The sequence below is a fragment of the Onychostoma macrolepis genome, chromosome 16 (genome assembly GCF_012432095.1).
Source record: "Onychostoma macrolepis isolate SWU-2019 chromosome 16, ASM1243209v1, whole genome shotgun sequence".
In the NCBI taxonomy this organism is placed as follows: domain Eukaryota; kingdom Metazoa; phylum Chordata; class Actinopteri; order Cypriniformes; family Cyprinidae; genus Onychostoma; species Onychostoma macrolepis.
In genome coordinates, this window is record NC_081170.1 from 12,767,809 (window position 1) to 12,782,545 (window position 14,737).

At 37.5% G+C, this 14,737-nt stretch overlaps 2 protein-coding genes across 3 annotated transcripts; both read right to left on the bottom strand.

Moving 5' to 3' along the window:
- Nucleotides 1-4,363: 4,363 nt before the first annotated feature.
- On the bottom strand, nucleotides 4,364-11,069 carry zgc:172323 (uncharacterized protein LOC564165 homolog). Its single transcript, XM_058747354.1, is given in 11 exon segments — nucleotides 4,364-5,235; nucleotides 5,456-5,821; nucleotides 6,218-6,354; nucleotides 6,521-6,631; nucleotides 7,534-7,644; nucleotides 8,028-8,162; nucleotides 8,246-8,341; nucleotides 8,438-8,557; nucleotides 8,835-8,984; nucleotides 9,356-9,509; nucleotides 10,449-11,069. Coding segments are annotated over 11 exon segments (1,692 nt in total). The 5' UTR covers nucleotides 10,673-11,069; the 3' UTR covers nucleotides 4,364-5,147.
- A 1,257-nt stretch (nucleotides 11,070-12,326) lies between these two features.
- tstd3 (thiosulfate sulfurtransferase like domain containing 3) lies at nucleotides 12,327-14,515 on the bottom strand. Of its 2 annotated transcripts, XM_058746955.1 has the most exons (5): nucleotides 14,217-14,515; nucleotides 13,997-14,057; nucleotides 13,732-13,920; nucleotides 13,487-13,646; nucleotides 12,327-12,850 (listed from the first exon to the last, which is right to left on the bottom strand). In XM_058746955.1, exons 2-5 carry the CDS (start codon nucleotides 14,010-14,012, stop codon nucleotides 12,784-12,786), a joined length of 432 nt encoding a protein of 143 aa, XP_058602938.1. In that variant the 5' UTR covers nucleotides 14,013-14,057; nucleotides 14,217-14,515; the 3' UTR covers nucleotides 12,327-12,783. The 2 variants fall into 2 exon arrangements, with proteins under 2 accessions (XP_058602938.1, XP_058602937.1); XM_058746954.1 differs by lacking the exon at nucleotides 13,997-14,057 and having other exon boundaries at nucleotides 14,217-14,514.
- Nucleotides 14,516-14,737: the final 222 nt, after the last annotated feature.

A 14,737-nucleotide genomic window follows, 5' to 3' on the forward strand; every position in this document is an offset into this window, starting at 1 on the left:
GGCTTTGTCCGCCAGACAGTTCCGATATTTTAAGTGACAAATCCACTGTATAATTTCTCCATAAATTCTCTCCCCTTTTATTGTTCCTATACAAACCAGTTTTTGGAAATCAGTGACTACTTTAAATCTACTTGGCTGCATCCTTTTAGGTTTTATGTACTTCAAAGCTCTTTATTCTCTCCCTGGCTGCATTGTCTGTTGCCGTTTCAACAAAAGGAGCAGGAATGTTTGGGAGACTTGTTAACTTCTATTGACTCCCGGCGTGTGCCGTGCTGGGACCGGGCAGGTACTCAACGGGAGAACCAGCCAAAAAAATAAGAGCCGCTTTCAAAATAACCACCACCTTATCATTTCACACTTTTTGACAACAGGTCACGTATCAGGATGTTCGCATTCAGTTTTGACGAAGCGCCCCGCAGGGCTCCAGAATTAATGGAAAGTGTGAAAAAAGACATTTTTATCAAAGGATGCAGGACAAAGCAGGATCTTGTACAAGACAAGAGTTGCTGCTTGCCAATATTTCATCTCCTATAGCCGCTTTCGGTGTCTTCACTTGTGTTGAATATTCTCAAGGAGAAAGCAATAATACTTTTATTCCTTTTATTCAAGTATGTTAAACATTCCGGTAAAGTAATCATTTAGCCTGCACGAATTAATACACTTGGGCATTTCGAATTTTCTTTTAAATACGTGTTGTTGCTGTTGTTGTTGTTTTCATTCAGATATGGCAAGAGGAGTCCACTACATTCACTCAGGACCCTTGGGTGTCATTTGAAGTGACTTCAGTGGTATTGTTACCACCGGTTTTAAAACTTCTTTTGACCTCTTTGATCGTGGCCCTCAATGACTGAACAGAGGCCCATGGAAAGAAACAAGAATTTGTGGGCGATAAATTCAAGCCATGAACATGTCCTGCTAACCTCTGGCCTGGCGACTCTACGATGACACTCCGCTGTAATTGGAGAAGCAGAGGTGGGATTTCTTTCTTCAGGAAAAGGTACCCCACTGCTCCTTTCTGGGAGCTTTCTCTTTGGGCTCCTTAATGAGTCAAAGAGCGTGAACGACACGCGAACAATTTTTGAATAGGCGCATGCAAAGGCCGGCTGTGTGGTGGGTTATTTATTAATGTTGCCATTTGTGACTGGTTCCCATCCGCTCTGCAACAGCGGGTCCGGCCTCTACAGCTCTCACACCAGCCGGGCCCATTCTCATTCTCGTCTTGTGTCTTTAAAGTTTTCCAAGTAATAAATTGTGCACAAAGGCGGAAACGGGGACGTTTTTCTTTTCTGTCCTCCTCACCAGGAGAAGCAAATGGTGAAAGTCATCCCAAAGCGCTCATTGGAGCACGGTTTTTGGGAGCTAAAGCAGTGTTCGGAGCAAATGGGATGGAAAATTAAATGAAATCAAATAGCTTGAACGCTCGCATTGTCCGCTGTCTTTTAAACGGCACATTAATTACACGGCAGCAGCTTTATTTCGGAACAACATTGTGAACCCGAACGGAGCATTCCAGGACATTTTTTACGCGTCGGATTGTGAGATTCGGAGAAAGTGTCGGTCAGGTGCTTGAAAGCATTTTCTCAGGGTCTCAGCGTTACAATTCGAGCTAAATGTTGGATTTGATTTAACAGGTTGCCAAATAATGAAGCATGAATGTAGGGTAACAGAGACTGTGTGAAGAACTGCAGTGTCCCAACAGGGGTTTCATTCATGCGACCAAACTGGGCTTTAGTGCCAAGGGTTCACCACTCTATCTCAACGATGCACAATGCCCGAGCTCTCTACAAAACATTTTTTTTTTTTTTTTTACGCCAACCATAAACGCTCATCCATACAAATTCCCTTTATGGGCTCTTGCTTTCTTTTTTCGTTGTTTTCCTTTTATGTACTCCCATTACAAATAGGCCTAAGGAAAACAACTCGTTTTGTATACAAATCACTTATTTTTACTTGAGTTGTGCATCAATTTCAACAAGTCGCATGGCATGTGTTGTGCTTCAAAAATTAAAGCTCGGAAAAAATTATGATTATTTATTAATAAATCAATTAAAGTATTTTAAATGTAAATAAATATGTTTGGCTACAAATATGAATCTTGTCTACTTTAATGCGCTTAACCCACTCGTTCTCGTTGCGGGAAAGTGCAAGCCTCACAAAGGCCGGACCAGCTGCGTCGCGGATAGGGGATGCGGGTGGGACATTAGTGACGCGATTGAATAGTAATTATGCTTGTATGGGAGTCCCACCAGATGACATGATTGGGATTTTAACCCAGACTAATATTCAAAGTCGCATTAGAAAGTGGCGAGATAAGTGGCTACTGATTCGACTCTGTTCATGCGTGCTCCCATTTCTAAATGCTCTCAAAAGGAAGGGGGCTGCTTCGTTTCAGTATTCAAAGCCTGAACAAAGTTAGCTCTGCCTTTTGAACCGAATTTCCCCAACTTTAACTCTCTTGTCCCAGTTGAAAGGCCTCGCATAATGGGGTGTAAACTTGTCTGAATTGAAATGTTTCGGTGTACCTTATAAATTCATACCCTTTTTCACTCGAGCGCGTAAGAATGAACCTTCAGTCTATCCGATTCTCTCTGCTGTCGAACGCCTTTACCGCGAGCTCTATTTGTGAAGTTCATTTTTAGGCAAATGTATTCAGAGGAGGTTTGCTATGAATAGCTCTGTGTGTCAGCCGGGCCTAATTGGGATTAAGGCACTAAAACCATATGCAAAAACTGACAGAATTTCTCAGGTTTTAGAGAGCATCAACTTTCGCCCTCTTTTGATCCTCAGATCATTTAAGTGGACGCTGGGAAAAAAAAAAAAAAAAAAGCTGAGGGAGTTTCTGTGATGGTATGTACAGACGGGTCATTAGTTATTCCATTGACGGCATTCTTTCAATTCAGTCATGGATTGAAAACATTTTGAATAATTTGGGTGTCTGCATAATATTTTATTATGAAACCGAAAAGTAACTGTTCAGACACAATATTCATCAGGTAAGCTAAATATGTGGTTTTGAATGTAATTTGTAAGGAAAATTGTTACTTTATGAAAATGTAGTCTTTATGAGTTGAAAAATGTCACCTTGAGACCTGTAAATTAGGGATTTATTTAACATAGAAAATCAATTTTTATTCATTTTGAATGAGACATTACACTTTTTTTTCGCACACTTGAGTTTTTTTATTTTTTATTTATTTATTTATTTTTTACATTTAATATGGAAATAGTTTAAATAGGGCTAATAAAAAATAAATATAAATTACAACAACAACAAAAAAACATTGCATTTGCCGTTGATTCTAATCATTTCTAACGGCAACATTTAAATCCTTGTTTAGCAGCTTAAATGTGTATGTGAGCCTGCCAGGACCCTGGATAGCTCCCGTCTTTCAAAGGTCATATGGCCACTCACGTAAACGCCAGCTAATTATATTGATAATGCACGTATGCAGGCAATGCATGAGGCAGTTCATTTTTATCCTGCCGTAATGCATATCACCAACTTTACAACGCCGCTCGGATGCGCATTACATGACTGGCTTAAGGCATGCTAATGATATGAATCAGCGACTGTCACTGGAGACTGTCTGTAGCCCCTCATTAATGGCCAGGATTGACATTTCTGGGTTTTTCATAATGTCCAGTGCATTTCAGCAGAGAAACAATGCAAGCCAAGTACTGGCCGTTAATTGCGCCTCCGTTTCGGGTGGGATGAGCTTGTGGAAATGATGACCGTGGACAAAATAGTAATGAGGGGTTATTGATTAACCCGATATGTTCAAGACCCTGAATCGTCCTGTCAATTAAAAAAAGATCCAGCGAATTGACACGAGATAATAATAATAATAATATTAATAAAGTCGTATAAATTAATAATAAATGAACTGCTGTCATGACGAAATATCCTAATAACGACTAAATGACTGAATAGCTGTTTTGACTTCTTTTACCCCGGAGTAATGTCTTTTGCTTTAGATTAAAATATTATTGTAATCCCAGGAGGCCAATGATCCTCCCAGTTCTGCCAAATAATGTCATAAATGAAAATAAAATAAAATAACCACTTTTCTTAATCAGAAAGTCAGTGAGGCTAATTAATTACTTGTGCTAAACAATATAATGCATAATGTCTAAATAAATCATAGTGTAGTGTATTTTATAGGCATAAATTATATAAATAAAATCCTAAATATGGAGAAAGCAAATACCTTACACTCAACTTTGTTGCTAATCATACTTGCTCTAAAATTCACACATATCATATGACAATGTGAGGAGGAGGCCTTTAAGTCATTCTTTCTTTTGTCACATGCTGTAGGCTTCCTTCAATATTTAGACTTCCTTGTCTTGATTGATTAGCTCTGCATGTTTTAGTGCTTGTTCTTGTTATTTGCTGCTGTCTGTCGACTCACAGGTATGAAGTGTAGTTTGTCAGTGCTCAAGGGCAGACTCATGCTCTGTCATTTAAAGTCTGTGATGGATGCGTATAGATCCTTTCATATTTTAAATTGGATAAATTAACAGTGAGTTGCATAGAAATGCAAAGAAAACGTATAAAATTGTTAGTGTGCCACATGCCATGCTTTATATATCTGTTTTGTGTCAGCTACATGATCCTTTTACCCACAGTGCCTGGCTTCTGTAGTTTTATGGTTAAGTACTCCAGTGCACATCTCCCTCACACTTCCAGACAGTTTGAGTGTTTGGCATGTTCCAGTGTGGACCGATCAGGATGGATCAGATGCAGAGGAGGAGGGCAGATTTGGATAGAATGGGGCCATACAGTGAGTGTGACTTCATGTTGTGGCAGTACTGTTCTTATGACGGCTTGCATGGGATTCCCCTTTGGCCAAAGAATCGAGGTGATACACTGAGCCTGGAGTGACACATCACACTCCCTGCCTTTATCCCAAGTTGTTTTCCTGTCTGTTCCTTCCTCATCATCTGTCTCCAACACAGTCATAATGTGCCCTGCGTCTACACCTGTTGATGTTGTGCATTGTGTGCACAAACAATGGAGAAACAAAACCCGCAAAACGATGTGATGCTCAGAGCTTTATTGTGGACAAGCAATGCAAGATGCAAGCAGATCTTTGGTTTGTAAGGCACGCACATCTGAAGGCATGATTGGTGAGCAGAAAACACCACTACTCTCCTTCATCAGCAGCTCCAGAGATGGAATACGATTTCTCCTGTGTGTTGCTCTCCAGCGTGTCGTCCTCAGTTTTAACAGTTCTGTGGGAAAACAGCAATGCAGAATTTAAGTAGCCTGGAATGAAACTCTGAAACTGAACACTTTTTATTTTCTAAAGAAACAATATGTAAAGAGAGATATGGGAATGGGATTGGAATTTGACTTAAGGTCAGAACTGAAGTTCCTGCACACACACCACAGAAAGAACATGTGCAAAACACTAAGTCACTGCTCTGACACAAAGCTTGGATTTTATGCTACCTGATAAGCACAGTCTTTCTCTCCGTCATCTCCACAGCCTGCTCTTGAGTGTAGTCTACAGTGGCGCCTGGGGCGCCAACTCCACCGGTGATGCCATTAACAAGACCTCCTCCAATGCCTCCGCCATTACCACCCCCAAGACCTCTGGAAGAGCCACTGCCAATGCCTCCTCCAAGACTTCTGGCAAGCCCACTGTCTAGACCTCCTCCAAGACCTGTGGCTGGACCAACACCAGGACCTCCGGCCACTCTATCAGCAACTCCTGCAACACCTGCGGCTCCAGCACTGTGAACACTCATGCTGCCGCTCATGAGGGACATGGTCTGCATGCTCCGCATCACAGAAGCAATACGAGAGTCTTCACCTCAATGAGCTTCCTGTGAGCAAAAATTTAGAAGGAAGGATTGAAGAAAACTGCAGACATTTCGCGTTCTTATACAGCATAAACTTGATCAGCAAACATGGTCCAAAAAGAACAACAATAGAATGGTACAGACACATATTAAAAAAACAGAAGAAAACAAAAAAAGCATTCATTGTCAGAGATAAATATCTCTGATACATGCAATATTAAAGGGTCAGTCAAGTCAAAAGATCACAATGATTACATCTTGAAGGTATACAGAAAAATAGCACAAAAATAAATAAATAACAATGAAAGTTGCAAAGGTTTCCATAGGTTTCTGAAATAGATGTGACTGAAAGCTACAAGTGGTTTTCGAGTAGGTGGTATGTGTTTGGATTTAAAGAGTTTTTCAAGTATCTAAAATCTACCTGTATGTGGTAATTTCAATTTCCAGGGACATCTTCACATTGAGCAGATCTTGGTATTCCCGCAGGAGCAGTGCTGTCCTTTGTTTGGAGGATTTCAGCTCAAGCTGCAAGGCTTCAATTCTTGCCTGACAAAATATATATGTATGTATATATATATATATATATATATATATATATCAGAAGTCTTGAGAAGTGCTAAGGTCATATTTATATTCATGCTTATGCACAAATTTCTTTGATTTTACTTTGTATGTAGGCCAAGGCATGACTATATGTAACTCTGTTTCTCACCTGGAGTTCCTCCAGTTCTTTTCTGTACTTTTCTTGAGTCTCACGGATCTGTGCTTCCAAAGCCTCATTTTTGGTTTTCAAAGAGTCCAGATCACGCTCCTTATTTTGAATCTAAAAATAAGCATAATATTTAAAACAAGAGGAAACAATGAATGAATCTTATACTGTAATCATTTTGAATATTGTTATTTTACTATTGTTATGTTGCCCAATTTAGGGCATTTTTTTTGGAAAAGTGTATGAAAAATTGTGTTTTATTGTGACCGGTGGGATAAGGTGAGTACTGAAATCACATATTTCTACAGTCATAAAATTTTTTATATATCTCAGCTCATCTATTTTAAACTGTTTGATCACATACTAGGGTTATTATTATTCATAAAAAAAACCTTATGCAACATTGATAGGAACACTGAGATATATAATAAAGAAATAAAAAGCAACCATCACAGCATTTCAAAATTTTTTTTTTTTTTTTGTAAAATATAACATCAAATTTTCATATCAATGCTAGGAGTATTATTGGATTTTTAATTTAGTGCAATATTTTGTCATTGCAACATTTTATTGTCATTTTCACTAGCAACTGCAATTGGATTTGTATTGTATACCTAAATTCACTGTTATTCCACTGTGACCGTCAACATGTTTACTCACTCTATGACCACATTCAACAATACTGAATATATGCAAATGCATATATTAATACTAGACACCCTAAAGATAATGTGTACCATATCTTTATGTTAACATATTTTACTAGCCTTTCGTTTTGGAGCTTTGATGCATCCATAATCTTCTCAAGGTGCAAACAGGAAATAAACTGCTCTGGTCATGTGACAATTTACACTAATCATGTGAAACTGCACATATTTAATTGAGACCCTTTATTTTTTCCATATTTGCAGGACGTGCACTAAAACATCATTCGGCAAGGTTTTTAGAGCTTTATAAATGAAAAACTTTTTTTTTTTTTTTTTGTGACCGGTGGGATTAAATGGGTTAATACTTACGTCCTTCTTGGCAGTTACAATTTCCTCTCGCACGCTTCGCATCTTGTCTACGTGTTTTGACGTTTTGTTGTTGATATCATCAAATTTGGTTTTGTACCAAGAGTCCATTTCCTGCAGAAAAATGGTTTTGTTAATATGAAGTTTAGGGAGTGTTGTAACATTTTGTTACAAAGTGTGTTGGGGTTTTTTCTTCTTTTTTTTTTTCAAACAAACTTAATTCCCCCAAAAATGTAAATAATAAAATAAACCCATACTACCACCCCCTTTCATTTTAAACGTTTAAAATGGTCAACATATAGCAGCATTTTTTAACTGAACTTTTAACATTTTTCTAACTTTTTTATACAGAAACGTTTAAACTCAAAGCTCCAAACAAAACCGTGATAATAATAATAATAACAATAGAACATTTTCCAACTACTCACAGATCATATGTACAATGCTCCCCCTGTGGCAAACATTTTAAACACTACTTGTTACACAAAAATCTTCACCTGTAAATTCTTGGCGGCAATGTCGTCATACTGGTGCTGGATCTGCTTGATGGCGCTCGAGAGGTCTGGGAGGCTGTAAGCGTCTGCTGCTGAGGCGTGGGCCGCATATATCTGTTTCATAAGCTCCTCGATTTCCTGAAAATGTGTGGTTTTGAAAAATTAAATAATTGAGCTTTTTATTTATCAAGGGCAATATAGCCATTTTGCGTTTTAACTACCTGTTTGTGTACTCTTCGAAGGAATTCTATTTCCACCTCCAGGTTTTCTAGCTGCTTCTCCAAAGCAATGCGCGCGGCGGTGGCGGCGTCCACATCCTGAGGAGATAAAATATGCTCACCTCATTCACCTCTTTTTTTTTTTTTTTTGCTTATATAACTAAATGTTATAAGACAATTTTATGGTAATCATACCGGACGGAAGGCTTCGATATCAAGCTCGGCTTTCTTCCTCATCTCCAAGGCCTCCTCATATTTCACCTTCATCATCTCCAGCTGACCCACCATAGCATCCTTTGCAGCGATAGCAAGGTCCTTTAAAAGTAATTATAGGTATTATCATACACATAATTCATAGACCAGGCCTATGTCTATTTTCCCCTCAATACGAATCATCACCTGTTCCTTATCTAAGACAACATTATTCTACTCTAAAAATGGCCTAGTGTAAATATTTACAAATGATTTATCTAATTTAATTCATTTACATGGCTGCATATTAATTTACCAGGTGTACATTTATTGTAGAGCTTTAAAATATTATTTGATGCTTAAGATTTGTCGAAAGATCCATTCGAATGACTATAGCTACCCGCTGTACTCTCATCTGGTCCGCCAGCCTCTTCAGCTCCTGGAGTTGCTCCTCGTACAGCAGGCGGAGGCCGGTGGGCTTCAAGTATCGATTCTTTAGGGCCTCGATTTCCGTCTCCAGCAATTTGTTTTGCTGCTCCAGCGAACGGACCTTTGTTGCGACAGGAGAATAAGACAACACAGTACGCGTGTGATGTGTTCTGTCTGTGTGCCCACAGAAGTGCGAATAATGCGCTTTATCTCGCGAGCCAGCAGTGGCATTTCCACACTGCCAGTGCCCGCGAAGCAACCAAGCGTGGCCAAATCAGACAAATCCTGTCAAAGATGGCTCTAAAATGAGGCTCGTTTCCAAGAGCATTAAGAGCACTGTTAAATTATATTGCATTTTTGTTATTTTGTAATCAGTTACATTAATTAAAGTAGGCTGTGATATTCATAATATATGGCACCATATAACATTGTGATGCATTCAGTGTTTTAAATATGCGCCTATAGGACTAATTTTTTTGTGAGTGCACTTGCCTTCTCGATGTATGCTGCCAGTCGATCGTTGAGCAGAATCATCTCTTGTTTCTCACTGGTTCGTGTGTTCAGGAATTCAAGGTTTTCTGCAGAAGCCTGGTCGAGATCGACCCCTGGTCCCCCTCCGCTAAGACAGATGGCTCCCATTCCGACACTGCAATTAATTCAGGTTTATCACAACGTGTATTCCAAAAGGTAAAATGAGATGTGAAGTGAATGCAAAGGAACGTGTGGCTGACATGGGAAAGATGCATTTGTTTGTCACTTTGGTTTTTATTAGGTCACAGTTGAGCGCTTGAGTTTCCTAGAGGCTGCGTGTGATTTTTATCGGATCAATAAAGACATTATTTGCCATCAAACAACAGAATAGGCCTCATTATATTCGGCAGTCAAAAATCTCTCTAATTACTAGGCAAATATTTAAAGTTTTTGTAGGCTATAATTAATTTCATGAAAATTATATTTTATTGCATGATTGTATATTAAATTGTTATATATGCTAATTATGTGTATCTATATATTTAATAATATGTATATAAAATGTAATTATAAAATGTAAAATTAATAAAATCTAATAGATAGATAGATGGATGGATAGATAGACCGATAGAGATAATTTATTTACATATAATTTAGAATTTTATTTTTATATATAAATTTTGGATTATATATTTAGATTTTTCACTGTATATCATTAATTTAATTAATTATATTACAGGATTTTTATTGTTTTCTTTAATAATACACACAACAAAATAAAATGTATATTTTTATTTTACATAACATACATATTTGTATTAAAATAAATAGAAATTTTTATGATTAAGTATATGGATAAATATATTTAAATATCTTTAAATACTTCCTTAGTGTGTGTGTGTGTATATATATTTGTAAGTTGTAATGTTCTCATTTTTTTATTTTATTAAAAGCTTATTTTGAGCATCTCCTATAAATGCCAGAAACAATGAACTTTGAGAAGAAAAAAAAAACATTTTCTGTTGGTTTAACAAATTGCATTTAGTTAAATGCATGTGATGATGTTCTGCATTGTTCCTTTATTTGTCTGTGCCGGCAGATGGGCAATGCTTACCCAGTCATGAAGGGCTGCCTGCGTGAGGATGAGATGGTCCTCCGGCCCACTGCCATGCTGCTGCTGACAGCGCTGGCTTTACGGGTGTAGCTGGCTGAACGGCACCTCCCAACATCCCGTCTGACGGGAGAAGGGCTGCTGACCCTCACCTGGTAAGAGGAGGTGCTGGTGTCCTCGAAATGGCGGCGATAGGATGAGATCCTTTCTGGGCTGCGACTCATCATGGGTCAGTGGCTAAACTTTAAGGCCTTGCTGTGTTGATCTTCCTCTCACAAGTTGTGCTCGCAAATCCACACTCCCAGAGATCCAGGCAATTTATACTCCGCTATAAACATGAGTCAATGCTATGGGAATGTTGAGCCTCTGCACCATCAAGAATTGGGCTCGTCACTCAAACATCTGTCAGGGTCTTGAGAGGTGTTGAATGAAGGGGTAAATTATGAGACAAGGCTCCATTAGTCTGGAGGTGCAGTCGTGATGTGATGTGGTTTGATATGTAGGGATTTTAATTACACATGCTTCTAGACAGAGCAAGGAGTAATGTCACAAGGTCAGTCTCAGCAGAGGGAGATGACACTAATGTGGCCACTATTACATGGCAGAATGTGTAAAAATGAGAAATGCGAGAGGAATTAACTAGAGTGTTTTTTCTGTGGCCTGTCTGAGATTCATGCTTGAGATGACTAAAGGATGTAAGTGGGAATTACAAAGTCCTTGGAGTCTCTTTAATCAGGATCTAAAGAATTTTTTTTTCTTAAAAAGTCAGTTTCAGCTGAAATATTGTCTAATCTTTATTCATTACAGAACTCTTTTTTTTGTTGTTTTAATGCTGACCGAATGTGGTTTATGAGATTCTTTCCGACTATCTAAGATTTGCCAGGCATGTGGGAGGAAGGCTGGGTCTGCATCTCTCTGAGATGTGAACAGTGGCTAAATGAGCTCAAACACTCAGGCGTTATTTTACTCCTGCTATCTCATTCAATTACAGTACATTAGTCACTCATCCCTATAGCAGTGCTCATACAGAAAAAAACTATGACAGCATTGGTAAAGACAAAAGACTAGCTTCTTTATTGGCAACAATAAGGCACTGTTATCTTTGTCTGCTCATAACTGCTTTGCTCACTTGTAATTAAAAGAATTTTCTAAATTTCAGATTCATCAGTAAGAAGACAGCTTTGTCACATCCACATTAATGACAATGGTACACATAATTCTTATAATCGTAAACATACATATAGCTCAAAGATTAACATGACTAATACAACTAGCAGTGCACTCTCAGAAAAAAATATTAGTGAGGTATTAATATGTACACTTAAGGTACTATCTTTTAATTAGGTACAAAGGAAAGTATACTGCCCCAGTGACAGATTTTGTACCTATTTTTGTGAGAGTGTAAGACATTCTTATATGATTATATAATGGCAGTGCCATATACAGCTCTTGTTCTCATTAGTCACAGATTACACTGAAACATGCATAAGCAAATAAAAATTAAGAATACCATTAAAGATTAAAATGTAATTTATTCCTGTGATGAGAAAGTTGTCCTGCTTAATATTTTTGTTAAAACAGTAATTCATTCAGGGTTCTTTGATGAATAGAAAGTTTAACAGAACAAAGTTATTTGAAATATATAAGGATATGTACATCTGATTTTTACATTTTGTGAAGAAAACCTGAATATTTTTTTTTTCTGTGCGAAACTAAAGCCCTTCCATTTAATGTTGATATTAATATTTGTAGCACAAATGATGAAGGATGAGTTACACCCTATATTTTAATATTTATTTCAAATTTACATTTAAGTATTTAGCAGATATTTTTATCCAACAAGACGAATGTGAGATTCAAATAATCGCAATACCCACAATGTAGCATCAATGTTTTATTTTCAAGTATACAAAAACATAACTCTTCAGTTACTTTAAACAGTGCTATGTTGAACTCATAAATCACGGAATAATATATAATATATATATATATAGCTCATATTTGGATTGTCTGCTCAAAATATTTAGGTTTAACTACTAGGCAAATAGCCAAGAGCCCTTTGAACAGAAGTTGTAACACTGTAACACTGTAGGCCACTGCACTTCCTATTCAAACTGACTACATCAAATAAAATAGTGTAGATTGTGCACAGCTCACATCATATAAAAGTGCATCTTTCAGGCTTAAAATATAATCACACCATTCCTTTATTTCCAGTCAATACCATTAAATGATTCAGTCTTACTGGCACATTTTGACTGTCAATGGTATAATTCAGACTGCATTACAAGTCAATCAAACTTCTTATTACAGTGTTAACATGACTACAGCGTGACAATCAGTCTTTGGTTTTTATTAATTGATGTTCTGCCCATTCTTGCCATCCGCCTGGATAATGCTGGACCCTACAAGAAGAGAGTGACAACTTAGGCAACTAAAGCAAACAGAACTTCAGTATACAGCACTATAGCATATTGATCTTAAACTGGTTTAAATGTGCAATATCTCTTATTTATTCAGAAATTTTTTTTTTTCTGTTATACATTTCATAAAAGCACTTATCCAAGAATTATCCTTTTATTTCACATATTAGCATGGTTTTATTGTTTGTTTTCAACCTTAGTATACTATATAAAATTGAGCATAGTCTAATGCATGAATGATACTAATGCATCTACATACTTATAATGAGAATAACAGTGAAAAACCATTAAAACAGAGATCCCCAAACCAGGGAAAAAGTTGGCCTGTGATGACCTTTGATATTGCCCACCAATGCCATAGAAGCATGTATTTATTTCTACTTTAGCATTTTTTTTTTGTTCCACCATTTTCTTTTCTTTTTTTGCATTGAAATACAAGTGAATTGCATTTCAAAAATTAATATTTTAATAAAATATAGTTGGAAAAATGCAACATTTAATTTTGGCCTATGGCCTGCAATCAGGTTTGATTTTTGGCCCATCATAGAAATAATTTGGGCAGCCCTGCATTAAAACATTAAATTCATCCATTTTTGCATAATAAGAATAACTGCTCACTTGGTATATCCTAAAGACACTGCAGTTTCCAGGGCTTTTTTGCTTCTTACACCAGCTAGACAGGTGAACACTATATTTTGGGATTGCGATGGCATGACTCCTCCGTATTTCTCCTTGAATTCATCAGGCGTGAGCTGGAGAGCTCCATTCACCTGTCCCACTGCAGAAGAGAGGGTACAGTATTATAATTTATATAATGTGTCTTTAAATAAACAGCATACGGATTAGGCCATGCACTGACTTACATGGCACGTTAATTGACCCCGGTATGTTCCCGTATTCCCTGAGTTCCCACGGCTCACGGACGTCTAGAACCACACTGGAGTCGGACAGCAGCAGTTTCTTCAGCTGCTCGTAGGACACATCTATTGAAAGCTGGCTTGAAGAACTGAAATTTCGTAATGAACTACCATCATAACGAATGACACGGACATCTGGAAGACAGATAGACACGTTTGACCAACAGAGGCCGTTCTTCTGCTACACGTATAGTTGTCATGTGATATTTACCTTTAAAAAGAAACATGTCACCTTTAGAATAATTTATACAAGTACTTCTTTCAGCCCAAACCTTTCCAGATACGCAGAGCCAGAAATGACATATGTTAAAACGGTAGAGATAAATGCAAGATACACCGTGACTTTTAGAAAATAACGTTATCGATGTCAAGCACGGTGTATTACATTTAGGCCTAACTGTTAAATATCAATGCAGTATTTCAAGACTCACGCTGTAAGCAACGTAAATGTGTCCAGCACGGAGTAGTTGCCAGTTGTCTTGTAACAGGAATGACACTTCTGCTCGCTAAAACGCGGACTATACTTCTCGTCAGCCGTGAAGAGACATTTAACGCCATGCTAGGATTTATGGTAATGAAAGCTACACGATGACGGTGCTCCTTATTTCTTGTTTTGTATCTAAATATTGACGAAAACACGGTACAACTGATTGTCAGGTACGTAGCTGGATTGCAGCTACCCACCACTCTTGCACGCATGCGCACAACTACGTATTACCGGTGACGCTGGCTGGCTCTTCTTTTGACTCCCAAAATCTTATGCAAACAATTTTTTTTTTCTTTTCTTCTCTCAAGCTTTTCTTATTTCTAAACATTAACGTTTTTAATTTTATTTCATTGATACATGTTGACACATTTTGTATATTGTATACAATGTCATCTCTATACAGTTTACAAGCATAAAAAACTCATAATAACAAAAAAAAACTCTTTTTCATTTTAATTTTATTTT

What these genes read in the sequence shown, in the direction of transcription:
- tstd3 (XM_058746954.1), bottom strand. Translation starts at nt 14,484, where the DNA reads ATGCGTGCAAGAGTGGTGGGTAGCTGCAATCCAGCTACGTACCTGACA. An exon ending in GGGGTCAATTAACGTGCCAT is followed by an intron (nt 13,647 to 13,731) that starts GTAAGTCAGTGC and finishes TCTCTTCTGCAG; the next exon opens with TGGGACAGGTGAATGGAGCT. An exon ending in GTGTCTTTAGGATATACCAA is followed by an intron (nt 12,851 to 13,486) that starts GTGAGCAGTTAT and finishes CTCTTCTTGTAG; the next exon opens with GGTCCAGCATTATCCAGGCG.